The sequence below is a fragment of the Tursiops truncatus genome, chromosome 10 (genome assembly GCF_011762595.2).
Source record: "Tursiops truncatus isolate mTurTru1 chromosome 10, mTurTru1.mat.Y, whole genome shotgun sequence".
Classification (NCBI taxonomy): domain Eukaryota; kingdom Metazoa; phylum Chordata; class Mammalia; order Artiodactyla; family Delphinidae; genus Tursiops; species Tursiops truncatus.
The window spans coordinates 5,637,291-5,662,181 of record NC_047043.1 but is presented as its reverse complement, the minus strand read 5'-3'; the positions used below and the strand labels follow the sequence as shown (position 1 = coordinate 5,662,181).

General features: G+C 42.4%; 1 protein-coding gene across 1 annotated transcript in view; it reads left to right on the top strand.

Moving 5' to 3' along the window:
• Positions 1 to 23,937, top strand: part of BLOC1S5 (biogenesis of lysosomal organelles complex 1 subunit 5) — a 120,694-nt gene extending 96,757 nt beyond the window's left edge. Inside the window, exon 5 of the mRNA XM_073810306.1 lies at positions 7,312 to 23,937. Coding sequence (XP_073666407.1) covers positions 7,312 to 7,332 — 21 coding nt within the window. The 3' untranslated portion in view covers positions 7,333 to 23,937. The remainder of the gene's footprint in view (positions 1 to 7,311) is intronic.
• The last annotated feature ends 954 nt before the right edge of the window (positions 23,938 to 24,891 follow it).

Sequence of the window (24,891 nt, the reverse complement as noted above, 5' to 3'; positions counted from 1 at the left end):
CTTACTCTTCCGCCATCTTTCCCCTCTCTGAGTTTTTTTTTTTTAAATGTTTTAATTTCAGTCTTTTACATGTAGCTGTCCAGTTTTCCCAGCATTAAAACAGTTTTAACACTTGTTTTTTGAAACTAGTTATAATCTACATTAATTATGCCCGATATATATTCTTAATCCCTGTTCACTCCTGGCCTCATATCTTAAGACCTCTGTTTATTTTAGAATTCAACTTTGTATATTATATAACCCCAAAGATCACTTTCCTTCCCTTAACACTAGGAAAAATATCACAGGAAATTCTGAAGAATTTCAGTCTCTAAAGTGGGAAACCTTAAGATCTGAAAGTAAATTTAACTATAGTAAGCTGTAGGAGGTAAGATCTGTGGAAGTTTGGGTTGTAAATTAGGCTCTTCAGAATATGATTCCTCATGCTATCACTTAATTTACTCCATGCTAAATTATTCCCACAGAGTAACCAAACCCAATCTGTGTTTAATATAAGGCTATGCAACATTTCCCTGCCATTTTTATGTTTAAGAACCATTTTTCCTCTTGTGGCATTCCTTGCAGAAATGAAATCTGTGAAATTATTGTGAGCCCTTTCTTAGGGTCCTTGTGGTGAGTACAGTGAGGTGTGGCCTGATGACTCATCCTGTGTAACTAGCGCCACTCTATCCAGGAACCGAGCCGTATCCATAAATGTATGAGCTCCATCCAACACCAGATGTCAAAAAGTCAGCATTTATTTAGGAAAGGAAATATGTCATTGAGTGATTAACTCCTAGAAGCAACAGTTAAACTTTTGAATCATTTGAATTTATTTTAAAGTGCCACTATTCTTCTTTACTTCGTAGTTGGAATTATTTACTAGACACTTGGGTTTTCAATGAGAAAATAACATGGACACCTGTCCACATCAAGAGTTTTCTCTTTGTGGTTAGTCTGTAAAATTAGCTGGAGAAACTCAGCAGTTAATAATTTCCTGCTTTGAGAGGAGCTTTTGAACCTTTCCAGGATTGTACCTGGGTGGATTCCATTCAGGTGTGCATTCCCTGAGTCAGAGAGCCGCCTGTACACGTGGAAGGATGCTGGGAGCCATATGCAGGTGGCATAGTGACATGGCGGTGTAGACTGGTTCTAAGAAGTTTCATTCAAGGAACATGTGGCCCCAAAAATCTTTCTCAGTGGGCTTCCCTGGTGGCGCAGTGGTTGAGAGTCCGCCTGCCGATGCAGGGGACACGGGTTCGTGCCCCGGTCCGGGAGGATCCCACATGCCGCGGAGCGGCTGAGCCCTTGAGCCATGGCTGCTGGGCCTGTGCGTCCGGAGCCTGTGCTCCACAATGGGAGAGGCCACAACAGTGAGAGGCCCGCGTACTGCAAAAAAAAGAAACACAAAAAAATCTTTCCCAGTGGTTAGGATTCGACGCTTTCACTGCCATGGCCCGGGTTCAGTCCCTGGTTGGGAAACTAAGATTCCACATGCTGCACAGTGTAGCCAAAATAAATGGAGAGCAAACGGTGGCTCTGTCCTTCCACTGTACACAAGTCACGGGATATCTCGTTGACTTGCACACCGCAGCCTGAGAGGCACAGGCAAGCCTGCTCGGTTGGTTTGGTTGGTTACAGCACGATGATAACAGGGCCCAAGGATGCCCTGTCTGGTTTCTCTCAGGTCAGCTTGCCTGGTTCAGGGAAACAGAGTCTAACCCAAGGCCACAAACATTACCCTTGGCCATTCACCTAAACCCAAGCCACTCACAATTCTCTTACACAGTTACATTCTTGGTTCCACAGAAGGAGATAATGGTAAACAGGCTGTAGAAGTCATTTTCTAAATGTTTTCTTGTTAGTTTGTCCGAGTTCCAGGTTTAACTCTAGAAATGTTTCTTCATGTGGGTGAAGGCTTTTTTTTTTTTAAAGGAGGTAATGGCTCTTTAAAAAAGTCCATTGTTTTTTTGGCTGCGTTTTGGGTCTTTGTTGCTGCGTGCAGGCTTTCTCTAGTTGTGGCGAGCGGGGGCTACGCTTCGTTGCGGTGCGTAGGCTTCTCATTGCGGTGGCTTCTCTTGTTGCGGAGCACAGGCTCTAGGTGCGTGGGCTTCAGTAGTTGCAGCACGTGAGCTCAGTAGTTGTGGCTCGCGGGCTCTAGAGTGCGGGCTCTAGAGTGTGGGCTCAGTAGTTGTGGCGCACGGTCTTAGCTGCTCCGTGGCATGTGGGATCTTCCCGGTCCAGGGACTGAACCCGTGTCCCCGGCATTGGCAGGTGGATTCTTAACCACTGTGCCACCAGGGACGTCCCAAAAGCATTTTAATAGATACATAATGGGAGAATTATACAGATTGTATAAGACATATTTAAACATTTGTTAGCCTATTCATTTAACGTATACAGAGTATGTGTTTGGGACCAGGTTCTGAGAATACAAAAGCCAGAAAGAAATTCCTGCCTGCCCTCAAAAAACTTACAGTGTAATTAATACTGAGTTAATTGGAAGTTCGAGTTATTAGGAAGGCAGGGGGAGGAAAACTATAGGGGAGGGAAACAGTAATATGTGGTCACATGAAATTCAAATATTCTCACGTAGTCCTAAAGGTAAGCTTTTTATTTCTTTTCTTCTCATTAAAACTATCAAACCTATTTCTCTTGCTGCTGAAAAATAAATAGTAAATAACTACTCTGAAACTTTATTTCTGATAAACATAATATACTCACATAATAATATATAAAAATTAATGCCAGGTACTTTTAAAAAGGAATATAAGTTGAGTATCCTATTTAAGAATATAGTTCTTGTGGGCTTCCCTGGTGGCTCAGTGGTTGAGAGTCCACCTGCCGATGCAGGGGACGCGGGTTCGTGCCCCGGTCCGGGAGGATCCGGCATGCCGCGGAGCGGCTGGGCCCGTGAGCCATGGCCGCTGAGCCTGCGCATCCGGAGCCTGTGCTCTGCAACGGGAGAGGCCACAACAGTGAGAGGCCCGCATACCACACACACAAAAAAGAATATAGTTCTTAAAAAACCTAATTTTTATTAGTTTTTCATTCTTACATATTCATCGTAGAAAATTTAGACTACACAAACCAAAAAGAAGAAAATAAAAATTATCCATCATCCTATTACTCAGATATAACCAGATACCACTTAGATATATGTTTCAGAAGGTACCTTCCAGCCTTTTAATTATATAATAATAATGAACATTTATTGTGTATATAACAATAGTTAACATGTTAGCATGCTGCTAGGCCTATCACTTGCAGCATCTCATTTAATAAATGGCCTCAGGCTTTGCATGTGTTTCGTGGCAGTTTTTATTTTATTATTTTTTTTTTGCGTTACGCGGGCCTCTCACTCTTGTGGCCTCTCCCGTTGCGGAGCACAGGCTCCGGACGCGCAGGCTCAGCGGCCATGGCTCACGGGCCCAGCCGCTCCGCAGCATGTGAGATCTTCCCGGACTGGGGCACGAACCTGTGTCCCCTGCATCGGCAGGCGGACTCTCAACCACTGTGCCACCAGGGAAGCCCAGTTTTTAATTTAATATATTGTGTGATGCTTTCCTTTTCACTAAATATTCTACTAAGGCATCATTTTAAATGGCTGCATGGTGTTTTAACATATGATGTATTTAACATAGATGTATTTAATCAAATGTTTAAAATTTTTGAACTTTTTCCTATTATGATAAATGCTAGTGATGAGCATATTGTTTATAATAGCAAACAAAACAAAATAAAACCCGACAAGCAAGAAAATATTTGTAACCTCCAAAATTATTTCCTTAGGATAAATTCTTAAAAACAGTTCTGAAAACAAGCACTTGGATAATTTTAAGACTTTTTTTTTTTTTTTTTTTTTTTTGCGGTACTCGGGCCTCTCACTGTTGTGGCCACTCCCGTTGCTGAGCACAGGCTCCGGACGCGCAGGCTCAGCGGCCATGGCTCATGGGCCCAGCCGCTTCGCGGCATGTGGGATCTTCCCGGACCGGGGCACGAACCCATGTCCCCTGCATCGGCAGGCGGACTCTCAACCACTGCACCACCAGGGAAGCCCAATTTTAAGACTTTTAATAGGTATTGCCAAGAGAATATCCCTTTTTGCATTCAGCATCCGTATTTCCAGAACATAAGGATGGGCTGGTATTTTTCCATCATGTAAACAATCTGTTAATTTAGGACACAATGAACTGCTACTCCTCTTGGTCTGTCCCTTCAGCAGCTGCAGCTTTGGAGTTGCCAGGAAGTCGCCTGACTGGCCAAATCATGGACATCTTGGCCATCATCAGAAAGAACACAAATAGCCGATGTTGGTGAGGGTGTGGAGAAAAGGGAGCCCTGCTGCACTGTCGGTGGGAATGCCAGTTGGTGCACACACTATGGAGAACAGTATGAATGCTTCTCAAAAAACTAAAAATAGAACTACCGTATGACCCAGCAATTCCACTGCTGGGTATATATCTGAAAAAAACCAAGAACACTAATTTGAAAAGATACACACACCCCAATGCTCATAGCAGCATTGTTTACAATTGCCAGTATATGGAATCAGCCTGAGTGTCCATCAACAGATGGATGGATAAAGAAGATGTGGTGTATATGTACAATGGAATACTACTCAGCCATAAAAAAGAATGAAATTTTGCCATTTGCAGCAACATGGATGGACTTGGAGGGCATTAAGCTAAGTGAAATAAGTCAGACAGAGAAAGACAAATACTGTATGATATCACATGTGGAATCTAAAAAATACAAGAAACTAGTGAATACAACAAAAAAGAAGCAGACTCACATATATAGAGAACAAACTAGTGGTTACCAGTGGGGAGGGGCATTACATGGACAGGAGAGTGGGAGGTACAAACTGTTGGGTGTAAGATGGGCTCAAGGATGTACTGTACAACATGGGGAACATAGCCAATATTTCATCATAACTATAAATGGAAAGTAACCTTCAGATGTTGTATAAAAAATTTTTAAACTTTTTTAAAATAAAAAAAATTATCATGGACATGCTACTGGGCTCATGGTACCTACTTGTAACAGTAGGGGAGGCAACACAGTTGCCTTTCTTTCAATTCAGAGAAATGAATCCTAATAAGTTTGTATAAATTCAAATACCTAGTGAAAGTTTTTATAGGTTAAAACATACACTGCAACTTTTTTTTCCATAGTCCCTCCTATCAGCATAACATCCAGTTTCTGAGATGTGGCTGAGGAATTATCAAGAAAGGTTAGAGGGCTTCCCTGATGGCGCAGTGGTTGAGAGTCCGCCTGCCGATGCAGGGGACACGGGTTCGTGCCCCGGTCCGGGAAGATCCCACGTGCCGCGGAGCGGCTGGGCCCGTGAGCCATGGCCGCTGAGCCTGCGCGTCCGGAGCCTGTGCTCCGCAACAGGAGAGGCCACAACAGTGAGAGGCCCGCGTACAGGAAAAAAAAAAAAAAAAGAAAGGTTAGAAGGAGGTGGAAGTCTAGCCAAGCAATGTGGGGATACTTGAACTTGGAGATCACATCGGATAATCTTACACCCTTCTGGGTTCTGGGCATCTTGAGACATGCAGTATCTACCATCAGCCCTGGAAAAGTCCCCCAAAGGTTCTGGATGTTCTCAACTAAGGCACTAAGGAGATCGCTTAGATCCTCTATATGACCTCACCAGTGTCCTGCAACAATTGATAAAATAAATGTGAAGATGCTATGTAATATTCACATCAAATAGTAGAGACATTAAGAGGTCAACTCTAATAGACCCTTAACACAAAAGAAGTTTATAATTTTCTTTTAAGACCAAAGAGGATGCCAGTATTGGTTAAACATTAGAGAACTGTAAAAATTCCATCTCGGGAGACAAAAAGAATAATAGTGTTCAAGGAAATTTGACCTCAAACCTCTCCCCCACTTATATGCTTCCCAGTTGCCTCCTTGGTTTAGATTTTATTCTGAAACTTTCTCTCTGGCATCATCTGGTACTATGCTTGTGACTTCATTTTGTCCCCTAGAGAAAATGGTGTAATGTAATTAGAAACCTTAAAAAAATTTTTTACTCACAAAAATACCAAGCACAAAAGTTAAAAACAAAACAAAAAAAACCCTAAGTAATTATGAGTCTTTCCCCCTCCAAATAAATAATTAGACTCAAGTGTGGGTTATTCAGAAAAGGAATTCACTGATAAATGACTAGTAATAATGGTTCCTTTTTCTTTGCAGAATCAAACTGTAAAAAAAATAGTTAAATATCATTTGCACGTGGGTGGGCTTATCAGTACTTCCTGTGTTAGGTTAGAAGGTGGGAAGTAGTAACATATTTACTTTGGTCACAGTGGCTGCTGGTTGAGAGTTCTGGTTTGTTCCAAATTATTTTACTCACCAATCATTTATAATAGGCTTCCTGCATTCATACTCTACCTACACCTTTCAAAGAAGCACTTAAAGTCAGTCCAGAACTATTTCTTAGGTTATAGTATTTTTAAGGCTAAAACAACTTCTTGTATCGTCAATGGTACACTTAATACATGTTCACTGATAAGCATGTGGTTTAAAAAATGAACGTTTTGCCTTGAGGGAGAAGTAAAATCATGAATTTAAAGTAGGATACTCTTCTGGCTTCTGTTAGATTTAGCTAAGCCCCAAAGAATATAATTCCTGGTTTAACATTTTAAGTCTCAATATTATACATTGAGTTTAAATATTGATGTTGCTTTCCAAACAAGTTTTCCATTGAAAGTGTTACTATTTCAAATTTGCATACTTCTTCACTATGGTATTTATTGCATGTTGGAATATACCTTCAATTTTATAAGGAAAGTTAACGATGATAAAATAAGCATAAGCTTATGTTCTCACCAACTTTCCAAAAAGAGCTCTACCCAATAAATGAGATATGACTTGGCTGGTGTGAAACCTATTAAAATGTACTGTAGCTTAAGTGATTATATGTAGTATTTAACGACATCTTTTACTGAATTCAGTAGACTTAAGCATTATTACGGTTGTTTATAGCCTGTATGTATGTATACACATGCACACACTTCTTAAAACTGGGCACGATATTTAAAAAAGAAAACATGATTCTTATATATTCAACAAGGACGTTTACTAATCATGTGTCAAACACTTATACGCCATGTCATTACAATAATTTTTTGTTGTTGTTAGAGGTCATAGTTACTGTGCCCTTTTTCATGGCAATTAAACATTCATCTTTACAATGGCACTTATGGCTACTTTAGTTATTTGTGGATGCTTCCAGTTTTAAAGACAGCTTTACTAAAAGTTTTCAAGATACGTGGAGATGCTTAATATAGGATCCTCAAATTCTTTTTTTTTCAGTCACACCACGCAGGGTCTTAGTTCCCTGATCCCGACCAGGAATTGAACCCAGGCCCCCTGCAGTGGAAGCTCGGAGTCCTAACCACTTGACCGCCAGAGAAGTCCCTCAAATTCTTAATGATGCCCTCTTATTATTTTGCCTGTGTGTGTGTGTTTGCCTTTCCTTAAGCTCCTTCATTTCCCCCCCAAACTCCCATCGTGTGGCTGGATCATGAGAAATTTTATGCCTTTGAATACACCCAGAGTTGCTGCAAAATCCCTCTTCATGACAATTCTTCCTTCTCTGATGAATTTCCTTTCAGACTCTCTCCTTAAAAGATGCCCATACCTGACTTTATTAAAACTAGGACTTCCAAGAAACGTTTGGGTAATTGAAACAATATAGAATTTAAAAATGGGGGCAGAGGAGACCAGCGTCCAGGAACTTGGCTCTCCCCTGAGTCCGCCTCTGGCTGGACTTTCACGTGAGCTCAAGAGATGGGCTGGGCATCCTCCCTGCTCCTCACTGCTGATTTTCACAAGGAAGAGGAAAAGTAGTAAACTAGAAGCAGCTTTTCCACCCTCAAGCAAAAGACGTTTTCTCCTTTGAAATGGAAGAAATGTCATCTTTGTCATTAATTCACAAATCTTTATGGAGGTCCCCAGAATTGTGTTAGGCCTTGGGGAAACAGAAATGCAGAAAAGACAACCTTTGACATCTCTGAGCTTCTGGTTTTGGGAGGGAGGGAGATCATCAACGGGTAATGACGCGATGAATAGTCTCCAGAAAAGAAGTGTCCTTGACTGTGGAGGGCAGAAAATCAGGAATGTTCCCAGAAGTCAACACCTGAGTCTCAGGGAAGGAGTTGGCCAGCTCCCAACTCTACTAGCAGACTCTGCTCGATACCAGTTGAGTAAAACAAACCCTCATCTCTCATGATAACCCTTTGTTCCTGAGAACTTTCTGTACTTGCCTCAAGGATGTTATGTGGAGAGATTTCTAGAATATGTCTGGAAATGTTCTTCCTTGAATGGGAAAGGCTTTCTTGATTCCTGACCAGATGTGTTTCAGGAAGAAGGAGGCATTGACTGAAAGCCGTAGAAGCCAACCATAGAAGAAGAGAAAGCATGCCTAGTCCTTCTTTGTAGAATTCAGTTTAAAGACAAACAGACAATATGTGAAGTTATTTGCACTCTTTGTTGGGAGTCATGATCCAAGTATGATCGTGGAAAGGTGATTTTCGAGGACCAGAATTGGTGAATCACACACATTTGTAAGAACACGGCAGTAATTTTAGATCAAGTGAAACGGCCAGTTGAGGAGCTGCTGGGGGGATCGGATGGGCCATTATTGAAATCGGGCAGAGCGCCCCAGAACTCCCAGGAATTGGTGAAGCTCCTAGGCTAACCTGGGGCAGGAGCCGGGGGAATAGGTGGGTCCCCAGCAACCTGGGAGACTTGGTCTACCTTGATTTAGGTGAAAGCATGTCTACCCTCCAATGACCCCTGACCCTTGACAAGGTATTAAGAATCTGCATGGGGCTTCCGTGGTGGCTCAGTGGTTAAGAATCCACCTGCCAATGCAGGGGACACGGGTTCAAGCCCTGGTTTGGGAGGATTCCACATGCCACACAGCAACTAAGCCCATGCGCCACAACTACTGAACCTGCGCTCTAGAGCCCGCGAGCCATAACTACTGAGCCCGTGTGCCACAAGCCCGTGCTCTGCAACAAGAGAAGCCACCGCAGTGAAAAGCCCGCACACCGCAACGAAGAGTAGCCCCCACTCGCCACAACTAGAGAAAGCCCACGTGCAGCAACAAAGACCCAACGCAGCCAAAAATAAATAAATAAATTTATTTTGCAGAAAAGAATCTGCATGATGGTGGCAACTGTTATGAAGGCAAAAAAGACAAAGAATGTTGAGACTGAGGACACTTGGGTGCTCATCCCGTCTTTGCCATTTGCTAACTCTCTATCACACGCAGCACAAACCTTAGTGTCCTTAACTGCTTTTTCCCATTTCTAAACATGGGGGATACATCAAGGTATATCATCAAGAATGCGTTAAGGAAGGGTCAAGGGAGAAAAAGGAGGTGAGGCACCGCACAAGAGGGCTTTCTGCAGACAAGGTATTGCTTTGTGCCTTGGGGTGCATCTGTGGAGCTTCTAAGAAGGCCAAGGGCATCCTATGAAAGGAAAATCACGCTGAGAAGGTAAGTCATTTAGGAAAACTGTTGCTTTATCTCTATTAGAATTTTAAGATTCTCCAACAATAAATATTAATAGGTTACTTATAAAATGTTAAAAACTGGAAGAGTACAGAAGTAGAACTGTGTTTTTTAAAGGAATATTTTGTCAGTTAAGGAAATTTAATGTAAAAGAAACAACTTACTTGTTTTCCTCTTTGAATACAGGTCCATAATCCTTCATTGTTCTGAAATCCAAAGAACTTTCAAAACAAATAATTTTTAGAATAAGTTTTCAGCAAGCTTGTTTGATGGTAAAACATAACCTGAGGGCTTCCCTGGTGGCGCAGTGGTTGAGAGTCTGCCTGCCGATGCAGGGGACACGGGTTCGTGCCCCGGTCCGGGAAGATCCCACATGCTGCGGAGCGGCTGGGCCTGTGAACTGTGGCCGTTGAGCCTGCGTGTCTGGAGCCTGTGCTCCACAGCGGGAGAGGCCACAACAGTGAGAGGCCCGCATACCGCAAAAAAAAAAAAAAAAAAAAAAAAAACCATAACCTGTTTTTTAGGCTAATCTTTATTTATTGCTTTACTTACACTTTTTGTAATTGTACCGACTGATAGCATGCTACATAATACATAATACAAGAACCATTTTAACTTTTTTTTTTATTGAAGTATAGTCGATTTACAATGTTGTGTTTGTCTCAGGTGTAGAGCAAAGTGATTCAGTTTTATATCTATCTATCTGTATTCTTTTTCAGATTCTTTTCCCATATAGGTAATTACAAAATATTGAGTTTAGTTCCCTGTGCTATACAGTAGGTCCTTGTTGTTTATTTATTATATATATAGTAGTGTGTATATGTCAATCCTAATCTCCCAATTTATCCCTCCCACCACCCCCTTTCCCCTTTGGTAACCATAAGTTTTCTGTGTCTGTGAGTTTGTTTCTGTTTTGTAAATAAATTCATTTGTATCATTTTTTTTTTAGATTTCACATATAAATGATATCATATGATATTTGTCTTTCTCTGACTTACTTCACTTGTATGATAATCTCTAGGTCCATCCATGTTGCTGCAGATGGCATTATTTCATTCTTTTTTATGGCTGAGTAATATTCCATTGTATATATGTACCACATCTTCTTTATCCGTTCCTCTGTCAGATGGAAACTTATGTTGTTTCCATGTCTTGGCTATTGTAAATAATGTTTCAGTGAACATTGGGGTGCATGTATCTTTTCAAATTATGGTTTTCTCCAGGTGCATGCCCAGGAGTGGGATTGCCGAGGAATGGGATTGCAGTGGGATCATATGGTAGCTCTATTTTTAGTTTTTTAAGGAACCTCCATACTGTACTCCATAGTGGCTGTACCGATTTACATTCCCACCAATGCTGTAGGAGGTTTCCCTTTTCTCCACACCCTCTCCAGCATTTATTATTTGTAGCCTTCTTCATGGTGGCCATTCTGACTGGTGTGAGGTGATACCTCATTGTAGTTTCGATTTGCATTTCTCTAGTAATTAGTGATGTTTAGCATTTTTTCATGTGCCTATTGGCCATCTGTATGTCTTCTTTGGAGAAATGTCTGTTTAGATCTTCTGCCCATTTTTTGATTGGGTTGTTTGTTTTTTCGATATTGAGCAGTTTGTATAGTTTGGAAGTTAATCCCTTGTCAAGAACCATTTTAACTTTTGACGATCTGAAAAATTCTGATATATCTTGACCCCAGAGGTTTCATATAAGGAATGGTGTACCTGAATGTGCATATTAAACTCATGAATAAAACAAATACTCCAGTGGCTCTTTCTAGAGATTTAGTCAGGATAAATGCAAGGACCTCAGGTCTGGTAACTTTTCTGAGGGCATCATTCAATACAGCAGACACTTATTGAATTGGTACTTTGAGGAGAATATCAAGATTAACAAGAAGTGATTGCTGCCCCCAAGGAATTTGAATTATAGTGGGGAATGTATTTCCACTTAAAGTTAATGCAAATTACATTGAAATCAATGCTGTAACAGGACTATAATCAGAGAGCAGAGATGGGTGAGGGTCTGGGAACCCTGCGGGGGAAGGAGGGGTCCAGACTGCCTGGGGGAGGTTGAGAGACAACTGTCTTAGGTCCTGACATTTGCATTCCTTTTTCTAAGTAATACATTGTGTTGTTGACACCTTTCTGTGAGATCTAAGAGGCCCTAAGGAATGAGCATTCCCAAAATATTCCCCAGGGTTCTGAGATGCACTTTAAGGGCTACCACTCCTTTAGAATTAGGGCGAGCAGTAGTGAAGAGTCTTCTGAACCAGAGGGGGCGCTGTTGCATGGAGGCTGTCTCACCCAGATCTGGTGTTCCCAAATTCGTTACCTGAAACGGTAATGTTACAGCCCCCTTCCTTTTCCCCCTTTGGTGGTTGATATTAAAACACATGGGTTGTAAAGCCATGCAAAAAAAGTAGTGGATAGTGAAGGAATATTTTATTAGTTAAGGAAATTTAATGTAAAAGAAGTTATTTGTAACTTCTCTTTGAATATAGGTAAGTTATTTGCTTTTCTCTTTGAATATAGGTCCACAACCCTTCATTGTTCTGTTTTATTGTTTGAAATCCAAAGAGCTTTCAAAACAATTTTTAGAATAAGTTGGATTAAAACATAATTAAAATCAGTTTTACCACTGAATCCTAAATGCACGAGACCAAGCCCTGAAAGTGAATAAAAGGGAGCACAGGAAATGTTTTCCCCCCAAAGCCTCATTTGTGTCCAGGTGCCTTATGGTTCTGGTGCCGTTTGTTCCTTTGAAATTGTACCCTTTTGATTTCTTTCCACTTTTATGATTACAGCATATACAGCTCCATAATATGGATAGAATAGCATTTCCAGAATCACATGTAAAGGTGTGTGTCCTTTAATGGAAGAGAATTTGAGCATAGAAAAATGTGTCCAGCATTCCTTCAAACACAGGGGAGCAGCTGCAGAGTTAGCAGGCAGGAAGCACCCTCTTTCTGACCTTTGACAACTTTGGTCTATACGTGGCATGTTTGAGTTCTGGCAGCCTCACTGAAAAGTCCCTGTGATTAGCGAGATAGCAGGAATAGTTAGCAGAAGGCTAACAGCACAATCGCACATGTACTCTCAAACTCATAATTCCTCGCAGAGGGAGGGCTCATCATGGCTCTGGGGGAAGCTAATGGCTTGTTGTCATGGTCCTAATTTCATGGTACCGACAGTTGCAAAACCAAAAAAGAACACGGAGAAGAGAATAACTGTTATGAAAATGTTTCCTCTCAAATCCTCAGAACCTGTCAGTTTCATTGGAGTTGTCTTCCTTGGAGTGTACGCCGTCTTCCGGACTGTCAGACTCCTAAGATTTGTGGGTGGCAAGATGACGTCATTTGTATTCAGCAGCTTGTAGTAATTTCCACTCCCAGCCCTGCTCAAAGGTAGAGATTGTTGCAGTTAATGGGATCCGAGCCTGCAGCTGAAAGCTTCACTTTCCTTTTCCATTGAGATCACAATACTCTTCTCTTTAGCAGGATGACAATTGTGCTGTCACCAGCATTACATCAGTCTGTCTCCCTTGAAACGGCATCATAGAAGCGTGGGAGCACAGCTGTGAAAACAAAACATATTTTACTGGGAGTCTGGTAAATCCTCAAGGCACAGATTAATTCATTTGCCTTTTTAAAGTAATATCGAAAATGTAATGTAAGAGAGATGGCTGCGACAGGTAGTCAAGAGCAGGATTCAGGAGCTCAGAAGGCCGGAGAGATCAGACCTGGGTGCAGTGGCCGGGCCCGGCGGATGGTGTTCGCATCACGGGTCTTGCTTCTGCATGCGAGTGAGGGTTCCGCTGCAGGCTGGGGAGAAGTGGTCCTCGACAGCCCAGTAGAAACCACCTACCCGCTATGCAGATTCATGCTTAGACCACAAAATGGGGGCCACGTACACCACCGGCTTATCACCAGGTGGTAACCGTAAGGGGGATCACTGATTCCTGCGTATTCTAGAGACAATGTTTACTGTACTGCTATTGAAATCTGAAGAGGTGGGTACCCTTTACAACTAGTGATCCCACATCTAGAGACACGTCACCAGGTAAGTAGAACAAACATACAGGGATCGGATGTTGTCACCCAGCTGTGCAAAGCAAAAGAGGTTCCTGGTGTTGGAAATCAGCTTCAGCCGACCAGCTGTTACGTTGATGGATGGGAGAGGATTAGAAACGGCTGAATGTGAATTGAAATGTGAACCAAAGGAAGGTTCGCGTCCCATATTCCATTGATAGCAAAAGCTGTCTACCTCACCGCCAATGCCTGCTCCGTGGTTACATGGAAGCAGCGGCTTCACCCATACTGTTACCGAGTCCAAGCTCAGACTGCTTGCCGCACGACAGGCCAATACCTCGAGACACGAGTTTTGGGGGCCAGGAATGGCGACTTCATTCAGAAGCCAGCAGACTGAGACGATGTCAGACTAGTGTTCCAAAGAACCACCTTGCCCAGGTTTGATGCTAGTTTCTTTTAAATAACAAAGAGCGGGGAAGCGAGGAAGTAAAGTAAGAAAGGTGGTCAGTTGTTGCAGATACGTCCTGGCTCCAGCCAGACTCCGGAGGGTATGTGGCAATTTCTTCTTTCCTGCAGCCACTCACAGGTGGACCTGATCAGGGCTAAACGAAGGTATTCTAGCGTAATGCTCAGGCATGGGAGGCCCGAGCCTGGGAGGGTTCCAGGAGATGGGCCACTATGTATATCTTAAGTTATAGGCAACATCCCTTTAGTGATTAACTTGTAGCAAAAGCAATAGAATACAAATGTCCAAGTAAAAGAAACAGATCCAGTACGGAGTCAGATTTGTTCTTCCCCATTTACAATACTTTGTGGGGAAAGGGCTCCTCCTGAGAGCCCTGGGCCATGCCTGTACAGGCACAGATGGAGCGGGCTGTGAGCAGGGGTGGGGGCCGCAGGCTGTCCCCCTTCCCAGACAGCCGGCACCGCGGCTGGAGCTTTCTTAGTGGCTTTGCTGGGTTTACCTCTCACTGGTCTCATATTTTGCTGTTAAGAAGCACGGAGAGGAAGATCAGAAAAGGGAGTTCACTGTGACACCAGAGAAGAGATGGCTCCTTAAAGAGCTGTGCTCCAAGGGGCAGAAGCCATCTAGGCAGCTGGCACTGTTCCCAGGATGCAGGTCTCCTTCCGAAACAGAAGGATATTCTGAGACTCAGTCTCACCCAGTGAAGGGAAGACTTGGATGGTGTTTGACTCTGCTCAGGCCGCCACAGCAAAGGACCACAGACCGCGGGGCTTAAACCACAGAATTTTGTTTTCTCGTAGTTCTGGAGGCTGGAAGTCCAAGATCAAGGTGCCAGCAGTGTTGGTGTCTTCTGAGGCGTCTCTCCCTGGTTTGCAGACGGTTGTCTTCTCCCTGTGTCCTCACATGGTCTATCCTCTGTGTGCATCTGTCCTAATCTCTTCATCTTATAAGGACGCCAATTATATTAGATCAAGGCCAATCCATATGACCTCATTTAACTTAATTACCTCTTTAAAGTTCTCATTAACTTAAATACGGTCACATTCCAAGGTACTGGGTGTTAGGACTTCGACATATGAAGCGGAGGGGGGCGGATTCAGCCCATAGATAACAAACGGCACCTTAGAGTCTGTGTCTCTCACCAGCTAAACCCAGGCACGCTTACTGGCCGGACAGGATGGGATGGCAGTGGTGTAACTAGGAAGGACACCTCAAGGACCTCCAAGACAGCCCCATTTGGACTTAGCTTTAGAGCTCTAGTGTCAAGTGCTGTCACTAGGCCTTTTTTTTGCATTTACAAAAACAGCTATTGTCTTATATGGGGACCAAATTTAGAGCTGCTTTGGAAACACTTTCTTCTGAGAAAAGAGTGGATTTCTTCCTTCACTTCTTCCAAAACAAGAAGGGTGTAGGGCATTTCTTAAAAATCCATATGAGTCCCTTGCTATTGTGTCTGTTTTGCAGACAAAACACTTTGCCAGGAAGTCTTTGGCAGACAGCCCCCTAACTCAGAAATTCCAGGCTCCATGACAGATGTGAGCAGCTACCCTGCTGACGGGAGCTGCCCAACTGCACGTAGCAGGACAACGCCCCCAAGATGCCCGGTGTCTTCGTTGATAGGAAAGGATGCTGCTGTGGCTGTTGGGATTTGGCTGGAAGAACAGGAATAACACCACTATGTTAATGAAAAATGCAAAGGGAGTTTTAATGGAGCAGAGAAGTTACAGTTACATCACTGGGGTTTGCCCATCATGAAATACATTTGGTTTATTTTATATTATGTCTGACCTACGTGTGTGGGGCTGTAGATTCTTCCATGTTTAGTAAAGTTGTGCAAGAAGGCACAACTGACTAAATACTAGATATTCAAGACCTGGTTTTTGGTGTTGCTCAAAAGGTTCACGGTTCTCCCATTATTTGTAAGCATGGAGACTGAAGACCTGATTTTGTTGCCTTAATGGAATCAGTTATTAAAGTGTCTTAAACTTTGGTCTTCTTTACACACATGGATTTAAAAAAAGAGAGAATTAAAAAATAGAAGATAATGACATAACTAGAAGAAATTAAATTTGGACTAAAATTCTTTAAAAGGAGATTTTTATTTCTATGGAGATATAATTTTACTAAAAATTTTAAAAGAAGTAGATGAAAATGTACTTGTTAACACAAGTGTTTATAAACAACTTTAAAATTAATTTCATTGCCTTAAGTGTCAGAAATTTTGAGTCAAACAAAGGAAATTTGGACCTGCTTATTAAATGAAATAGGTACGCTGAATGAGGCATCATTCTTTAAAGAGGAATAAACTGATGCTAATTCTTTAGACACTTGAAGGCACCAGCACTGAGAGGTTTTGTTGTTTTTTCACAGATGGGTGTTAATTCACTCTGAATTGGCATACATATAATAAATGTTAACAATATTTCTAAATCAGCTGTTCATAAAATAAAATACAATAAAGGCTGAGGAATCTCTCATTGGACAGCGAGGGCATTAACTTTCATTTGAACTTCTCAATTCAAAGGAAACAAATTCATGAATAGATTCTCTTTAATCATGAAGGCAGTGTCTAATTTACTGTCTATTTATCTATGATGCAAAAAGGGAATGAAAGTTATAATTTTTCAAGTTTAAAAAGTGCTTTTTAGGAAAACCATGTTGTTTAAAAGCAAAAGAAGGGGAAGAAAGCCCTGCTATAATCGCTACACCTAAAGTAATTATGCTCTCATTAAAAAAAAAAAGTCCCTGGGCTTCCCTGGTGACGCAGTGGTTGAGAGCCCGCCTGCCGATGCAGGAGACACGGGTTTGTGCCCCAGTCCGGGAGGATCCCACATGCCGCGGAGCGGCTGGGCCCACGAGCCATGGCCGCTGAGCCTGCGTGTCCGGAGCCTGTGCTCCGCAACGGGAGAGGCCACAACAGTAAGAGGCCCGCATACCGCCAAAAAAAAAAAAAAAAAAAGTCCCAGATTGCTATAGACTGAGTATTCATATCTCCCCAAATTTCATTTGTTGAGAGCCTAACTCCCAATGCGATGCTGCTACCAGGTGAGGCCCTTGGGTTCTGATTAGGTCATGAGGGTGGAGCCCTCATGAATGGGATTTGTGCCCTTATAAAAGAGACCCCAGAGAGCTCCCTTCCCCCTTCTGCCATGTGAGAACACATGGAAAAGACAGTTGTCTATGAACTAGGAAGCAGGCACTCCTCATAGGACACCAAATCTACTGACACTTTGGTTTTGAACTTACCAGCCTCCAGAACTGGGAGAAATAAATTTCTCTTGCTTATAAGCCACCCAGGCTCCGGTACTCTGTCGTAGCAGCCTGAATGGACTACGACAGGGACTTGCAGATAAAGAGGCCTGGCTTTTGGATACAATTTATTTCTAAACACTCATCCGCCACCAGTTCCTAAAGAAATAATCTAAGAAGTATATAATTGGGGAAAGCATCCATTTATACAGAAAGCTAAGGAATCAAATCATCAAAATGGCAGAAATAAACCCCTCCTGAAGGTATGGCATGGCCTTCTGGGGAGTAAGTGGGTAAAGTGCTGGCCCCCAGGAGTCACTGGGCTTGGAGGGCTGAGCTCTGGAGGGGAGGGTGGGCTGTGAGACTAACCTGGAAAGCGCCCTGTGAAGGCCGTGGGTGTGTGGACCGTGGGGCTTCCCCACTGACAGTGTCAGTGCAGGACTCAGAGATCTAGGCTGCTGTCATTAGTGGAGAGCTGTGGTTCCCTGCTCTGGAGAGGAAGTTGCCCGAAGTGCAAAGGTGATTGTAATTGTAGTGATAAGCAGCCTGGTGAAATTGGGCTGGAGACCCCGGCGGGGAAAGGACCACTTCCTTGAACAAGAGGCTGCTGGCAGCATCCCAGGATGGTGGCCAACCTTTGCTGACACAGTAACAGCTGTTTAGAAAAATTGGGCTGAAGAGGCAGAATTTCATAGGAGTTCCAGCCATAAGCCTGCGGCCAGGCGAAGTGGCTTCTCTATAGATAGAGGAGGAATTACAGAGACCAGACTCCCTCGTCAGCATAGCGTGTGGCTCTTTGCTACCCTCAGACTGGATCACTGGATTAGCAACAATCAGTAAGCAAGAATAAAACCAATGTGGTGTCTGTGAAAAGATTGTTTATCAGGAAATCCTACCAGGAAGATTCAGAGAAAGTGTACATTTCTAGAAAATATTTGTGGCAAAAAACCCCAATGAATTTCAGATACCATCTGCTCTTTACTCTCAATAATATTAAAAAATGCTCCGCATAAAATTAGATAAACTGTAAAATGACGTGACAGTGGAAGATAATGCTGAGATGCAAGCAGCACTTAAAGGGAAATAAATGAGGTGTGAAGAAATGATTTAAAACTAAGCAGATAACAGCAGTGTTTCAAAACGCATTAGAAGCAGTAAAGAGCAGACTCAACCCTGCCAAAAATTATTTCAGTGATACAGAAGGCAAGCCAGAAAAAATATATGTATATATAATGCAAGAAAAGAGGAAAAAGTTGGGGGGATTTCATGGTCATACATGGAGATCCAACATGTGGAAAACTGTATTTCTGAAGATGAGACCAAGAACAGATGGAAGAAAAACAATATTTGAACATATATAAAACTTCCTAAGGACTGAAATCTCCCAATTAAAATGGCCCACTGGGTACTAGGCAAAATGAAGAGATTCAAACACTTAACATACCCCGGTGAAAGTTCTGAAATTTATGTAAAAGTAAAGAACCCTATTAATGCCATGAAAGAAGGTATACACAAAAAGGAAAAAAAAAAAGGAAGGAAGGAAGAGAAAGAAAGATAAGAAAGAAAGAAAGAAAGAAACAGAAAAAAAGAAATACAAACTGGCCTCAGGATTTTTTTTTAATAATATGATGCTAAAATCAATGACGCAGTCAATGTCTAGAGTTTTGAGGGAGAAACTTTGTGACCCCAAATTCCTTATGTAGCCAATCTGTCTTTCACCTGTCAAGAACAGAAAAAAACATTTTCAGAGATTCAAGGGCTCATAAACTTACAGTCCATGTGCAGCCCCTTGCTACTCAAAGTGTGGCTCACAGCAGCATTGTATCATCTGGGACCTTGCTGGGAAGCAGAAGCTCTTCTCAGGCCCCACATCAGACCTTCTGAATCAGAATCTGCATTTTAACAAGATCTCCATGTAATTTCTATGCACATTAAAGTTCCAGAAGTACTGCTCTAGTAAACCAAGTAATTAATCAAAATGTAAATTGCACCCCCTCCCCCAATAGTGAATCACAGTTGAGGACCACAGTGAACATTTAAATTAAGTACCGTAGAATCAAATCTTAATAAGCGTATATTGAAAGTCTACCTATACATTTATATAACATAAAATAATAACCTGAAAATAAATGTCTAAAATCTAATATAAATAGGGAAAGAGAATAGGTGACAGAAAATAAAAAGCCTGTTGCATCATATGGTTCAGCAACATTCAATAAAATTCTTAACTTTTGGGATGTTTTATCCTTGGAATTGGTAAACAAGTATGTATATGTATGTGTGTGTGTATGTGTGTATGTATATATAATATATATATATATTAAATACGTTAAAGACAAATGATACCCAAACTATAAACTAGCTTTAAACAGAGGGCAAAAATTCACATAATGTAAAAGAAAAAAAATCAGAACATATTCTTTGTGAAAATAAATGTAAGTGGGATAAACTCCCCTATTCACAAAAGTAGGCAGATTTCTGTCAGTGAAAATAGCTTTATTACTTATCTTCAAATCAAAGAAAATATAAAGTACAGAGCAGGCACAAAAACTCTCCTGAGCTGCCATTATACACAAATAATCATTATAAATGTTCTGATGATCATTTTTCCAGAAAACAAATCCATTTGGGTTTTACAAATGGGACAATACGATGCATGTAGTTTTTTAACTGCCCATTAAATATGATGTGTCTGGGTGTATTTGTAGCTGTTGTTTGTTTGTTTGTTTCATATTTTCATGCTAGGGTTCTCTGGATCTGTGGTTTAATGTATTTCATTCATTTTGAAAATTTCATTTAAAATATTTTTTTCTGCATAGTTATCTCTCTCCTCTTCTTCTGGGAAACTAATTACCCATTGTTACTTCTTTTTCCAGCTCTCGAAGCTCTGTTATGTTTTGTTTTTCACTCTTTTGTTTTCTTTTTGTGTTTCAGTTTGGGTAATTTCTATTAACCGATTTTCAAGTTTATTGATTCTTTTCTCAGCTCTCAAGTCTGCTGAAGAGCCTGTTGAAGGCATTTTTCATCTACAGTACCACAGTTTTCTTTCCCCTAATATTTCCTTTTAACTTTCCCTTCTCACTCCCACTTCTCTGCTGAAGTTTCCCATCTCTTTATGCACGTCATATGGTTTTTTCCCCTAAGCGTCTAACATATGAATGATAGTTATTTTAAATTCCTTGTCTGATAGCTCCAATACACGGGTTACCTCTGAATCTGGTTGTGTTGATTGCTTTGTCTCGACTTTGGTTTTGCTTTGTTTTTTTTTAAATTTTGTTTTGTGTGTATGTCTTTATTTTATTTTATTTTTTTTTTGCGATACGCAGGCCTCTCACTGTTGTGGCCCCTCCCATTGTGGAGCACAGGCTCCAGATGCGCAGGCTCAGCGGCCATGGCTCACGGGCCCAGCCGCTCCGCGGCATGTGGGATCTTCCCGGACCGGGGCACGAACCCATGTCCCCTGCGTCAGCAGGCGGACTCTCAACCACTGCGCCACCAGGGAAGCCCTGTCTTTAATTTTTGATTGAACGTTAGACATCATGTATAGACCAGTCGGCCCTGAGGTAAATAGTATTTACACATGTAAGTGGGCATACCTGTTCGGTTAGACCTTTAGTGTGGGTGTTGAGTAAATACATTCAGGAGTTGAAGTGGGTTTGAGTTTTCTTGTTATGGTTCCCTTCCATGAAAACTGGCTTCAATTCCTCTAGCATTAGCTTGTGCTTAGGGGCTGGGGTTCCAGAGGGTCTTTCTCAATGTTCCTGCTCTACCCTCAACTTCCAGTCTTCCCTGTGTACCTGTGCCAAAGAGGGGGAGGTCTCTCTTCATGCTCTTGCCCCCTTTCCAGAAGTAGACCGTTCTTGCGTACCACTTGGTGCTTGCTAGCCCTGTGGTGGGGATAGGGAAGGTTGTCCTGGTCCAGCTTCAGTCTTAGGCTGGTCCTCTCTGCCTGGGTCTTAGGGTGGGGCTTTCACAGTGATCCCGCCCCTTTTCCCATGATAGCCAAAATGCCTCGTATCTGTGGTGAGTCTTGTATGCGGTAGTTCCTGCCCCTGCCCTGGATGTACGAGACTTCTATTCAGTCCCGAACCAAGAATTGTCTCCTGCTCCTTCTCCAGGGGTAAAGGATGTTCCTTTTTTTTCTTTTTCCTTTTTTTTTTTTTAACTTTTCCCCAGCCGCCCCAGCTTACCAGTGTCCCAGCAAACTAAAACTTTTTTTTGTTTTTTAATAGGGGATTAGGGTCCAATCAGAGTTTTGTGCCTTTCCTACAAAAGCAGCCACTCCCATTTTCAAGGTCTACACAATCAAAGGAGTTTCTCTTGGTCTCCTGCTTTGCTCCCGATCTTTCTTGTGAGCATTCAGTGGAGGTCCCTGTAAAAGACCCTGAATGTGAGTGCAAACTCCCTCTGTGTCTGTGCTCTCAGGGGTTCTGTACTCTACGGCTAGCCCACACTTGGCCCTATGCAACTCATTTTAAAATCTAGCTGAATTCTTCTTACTCACGTGTATGGTCCCAGCATCTCTTCCTCCTGTGCCCTGCCGTAGATGAGTCAGTACTTGTGTCCCATTTTTCCTTGGAGGGGCCTGACTTTCCTTGCATTTAAGGATACTTTTTTTGTGCTGTGGCCTCCGCTCTCTAATAAGTTCATGAAAGTTAAAATGTTGCCATTTTTCTGGATTTTTCCCCCATTGTTAGAGTGAGGCGGTACTTCTTCCTGCTTTCCCCGTCTGAGGTGGAATCAGGCATGGTTTACAAGTGCTTTACAAGTAATAACTCGTCACTTTCTTTCAACAAATCTATAAGGTAGATATTATTATAGTCTGCATTGAACAGATGAAGAAACTTAAGCACAGACATTTAAATTATCCAAAATCACATAGCCAGAAGGGCGAGAACTGAAATTCAAACTTAAGCAGTCCGACGCAGAGGCTGCACCATTCACCACTAAAATGCAACTGCCGTGCATATTGTAAATGGTCTGAATATACCATTTTTTAAAACCCAGTCCTCTCCTAAGGAATATTGGGTTGTTTCCAATAGTTTTCTATTATAAACAATGCTGCAATTAACTTGTGAAGTTATCTCCCAAAGATAAGGTCCTCAACCTGTTGTGGGTCAAGGGGTATACATGTACTTATTTGAATTTAAAATACCTACTGTCAAATTGCAATAATTTCATTCGTTAAAATTAAATTTAAAGTTTTTTTTCAATTACAGAGTTATAAAAGTGATATAACTTTTTTATAACGTGCTTACCGAAAAAAATTCAGATGAAAAATATTATATATATACACCCATATACTTACTATATATGTATACACACACAGAGCTCACACCAGTCCTTCTCCAATCCCACTCCTTTCTTGTACCTACCACTATCACAGTGTAGCATGTACAGCGGTAGAATTTTGAAAAGCGGAGAGAGCATTTCATTCAGAAAGCATAGCACGAGCAACATCTGGCCGGGGCAATCAGGAAACCAGCCTTTCTGGAGCAGAGTTACACAGTATAAGAAACAAGTTTGTGAAAGCAGAGGGAGCTATCGAAGCCATGCAGAGGATTTGTGATTCGATGTAATAAGAAATAATAGAGCTGTTCTTTCTTGGGGGCAAAGAAGTGACTTACTAAACCTGTTATCTCAAGATGATCTTGGCAAAAGGAGTTGCACGTGGTTTGGATGGGAATACGTGGAACTGGTCATAATAGCCAAGATACTAGAAAGACAATCCAGGCAGGAAGCGTGGAATATGACTTCCCGATAAGCTGACACGTGACCTACTGGAACTTATTAACTTATCAAAGATGTAACGAACTTGTGCATTATAGGTAGACATGACTATTACAACTTCGTAGGATAACTGTTTGATTAATTTAGCCTGCTTCAATTCCATAGTCAAGTACTATCATTTCTCCCCTACATACGCTCTCACTCTGCTGCCTCATTTCTTTGCTCCCTCCCTTGGCGAAACCCAACTCCTCGTCTGCTCTGTGGCTGCCTGCACAGTGGAACATACCTGGAGGAAGCCCAGGGGTGTCCCATTGGCTTCAGGTGGGTCCCCAGGCCAGCAGGCAGTCATGCCAAACCGCACTGGTCCATCACTCTCCCATGCTTTTCTGAACCTCAGACTTCCTCTTCCCTCTCCAAACTCCAGTACTTCTTCCCCCATCTTCAGCCTCAGCTCACGATACTGGCTCCCGTTACGGTGACAAAATGGAAGCCACAAGAAGAGAACGGATACAAGGGAGGGGGGAGGGACGGTGGTGGTGGGATGCGTTGGGAGACTAGGATTGACATGTAGACAATACTATGTATAAAATGGATAACGAATAAGAACCTGCTGTACAGAAGAATAAAATAAAATAAAAGTTAATTCTCTCCAAAAAAAAAAAAGAACAGATACAAGCTCTCACCACCAACCACAGGCACGCACCTCTCCAGATCAGTGCTCACCCCCCGTGCAGCCCTTCTCTTCTTACAGACAACGGTTCGTACTCCTTGGGCCAGCCAACCTCTCCTCCTGTGCACCTAGTAACATCCCCCCACACTCACTCAGGGGCATTGCCCCCCCAAATTCTCCCTTCTCTCTCCTACAGCATCAATGTTGCCTTCTTTCCTGGATCATCCCCATCAGCTTAGAAACAGGCTGATTCTTCTTTCAGGTTAAAAAAATCAAAACCCTCTTGCCGCATTCTCCCCTCCAGTTACTGTGTGTGCCTTTCCTTTTCTTTACAAGAGAAGTTTTGGAACGTGCTGTTTGCACCCATTGTCCCCGTTTCCTCCCTTCCTGCCCCCTCGAAGCCACTCCAACCAGCCTTTGCTGCCACCCCTCCACCCAGACTACCACGATCAAGGTCCCCGGTAACGTACACACTGCCAAATCCAGGGGTAAGTGTGAATTCTCTTATCAGTAGGAGGACCTGTCACTTGTCATCCAAACTGGGGCACATTTGAGGGTGAATAGGGTTGTAGCAATGATTAAACCCAGTCCGGGAGTATAAGCTGGGATGGTCCAGGGCAAACCAAGACAAGTCAGCAGATACCAAACAGCTGCTCACCCCCTCCTGTTTGCTCCTGGCCTTCAGGCCAACAGTTAGCAGGCGGCCCTCCTGCCTTCCTGGCTGCTCCTTGTCTGTCTCTTTTTTCTATTCCTCCTCATTGGCTGGTCGTCTTTTTTTTTTTTTTCCTCTTTATTGGAGTACAATTGCTTTACAATGGTGTGTTAGTTTCTGCTTTATAACAAAGTGAATCAGTTATACATATACATATGTTCCCATTATCTCTTCCCTCTTGCGTCTCCCTCCCTCCCACCCCTCCCTATCCCACCCATTTAGGCGGTCACAAAGCACCGAGTTGATCTCCCTGTGCTATGCGGCTGCTTCCCACTAGCTAGCTATTTTACGTTTGGTAGTGTATATATGTCCATGCCACTCTCTCACTTCGTCCAACTTACCCTTCCCCCTCCCTATGTCCTCAAGTCCATGCTCCAGTAGGTCTGTGTCTTTATTCTCGTCCTGCCCCTAGGTTCTTCATGACATTTTTTTTTTTTTTTTAGATTCCATATATATGGGTTAGCATACGGTATTTGTCTTTCTCTTTCTGACTTACTTCACTCTGTATGACAGACTCTAG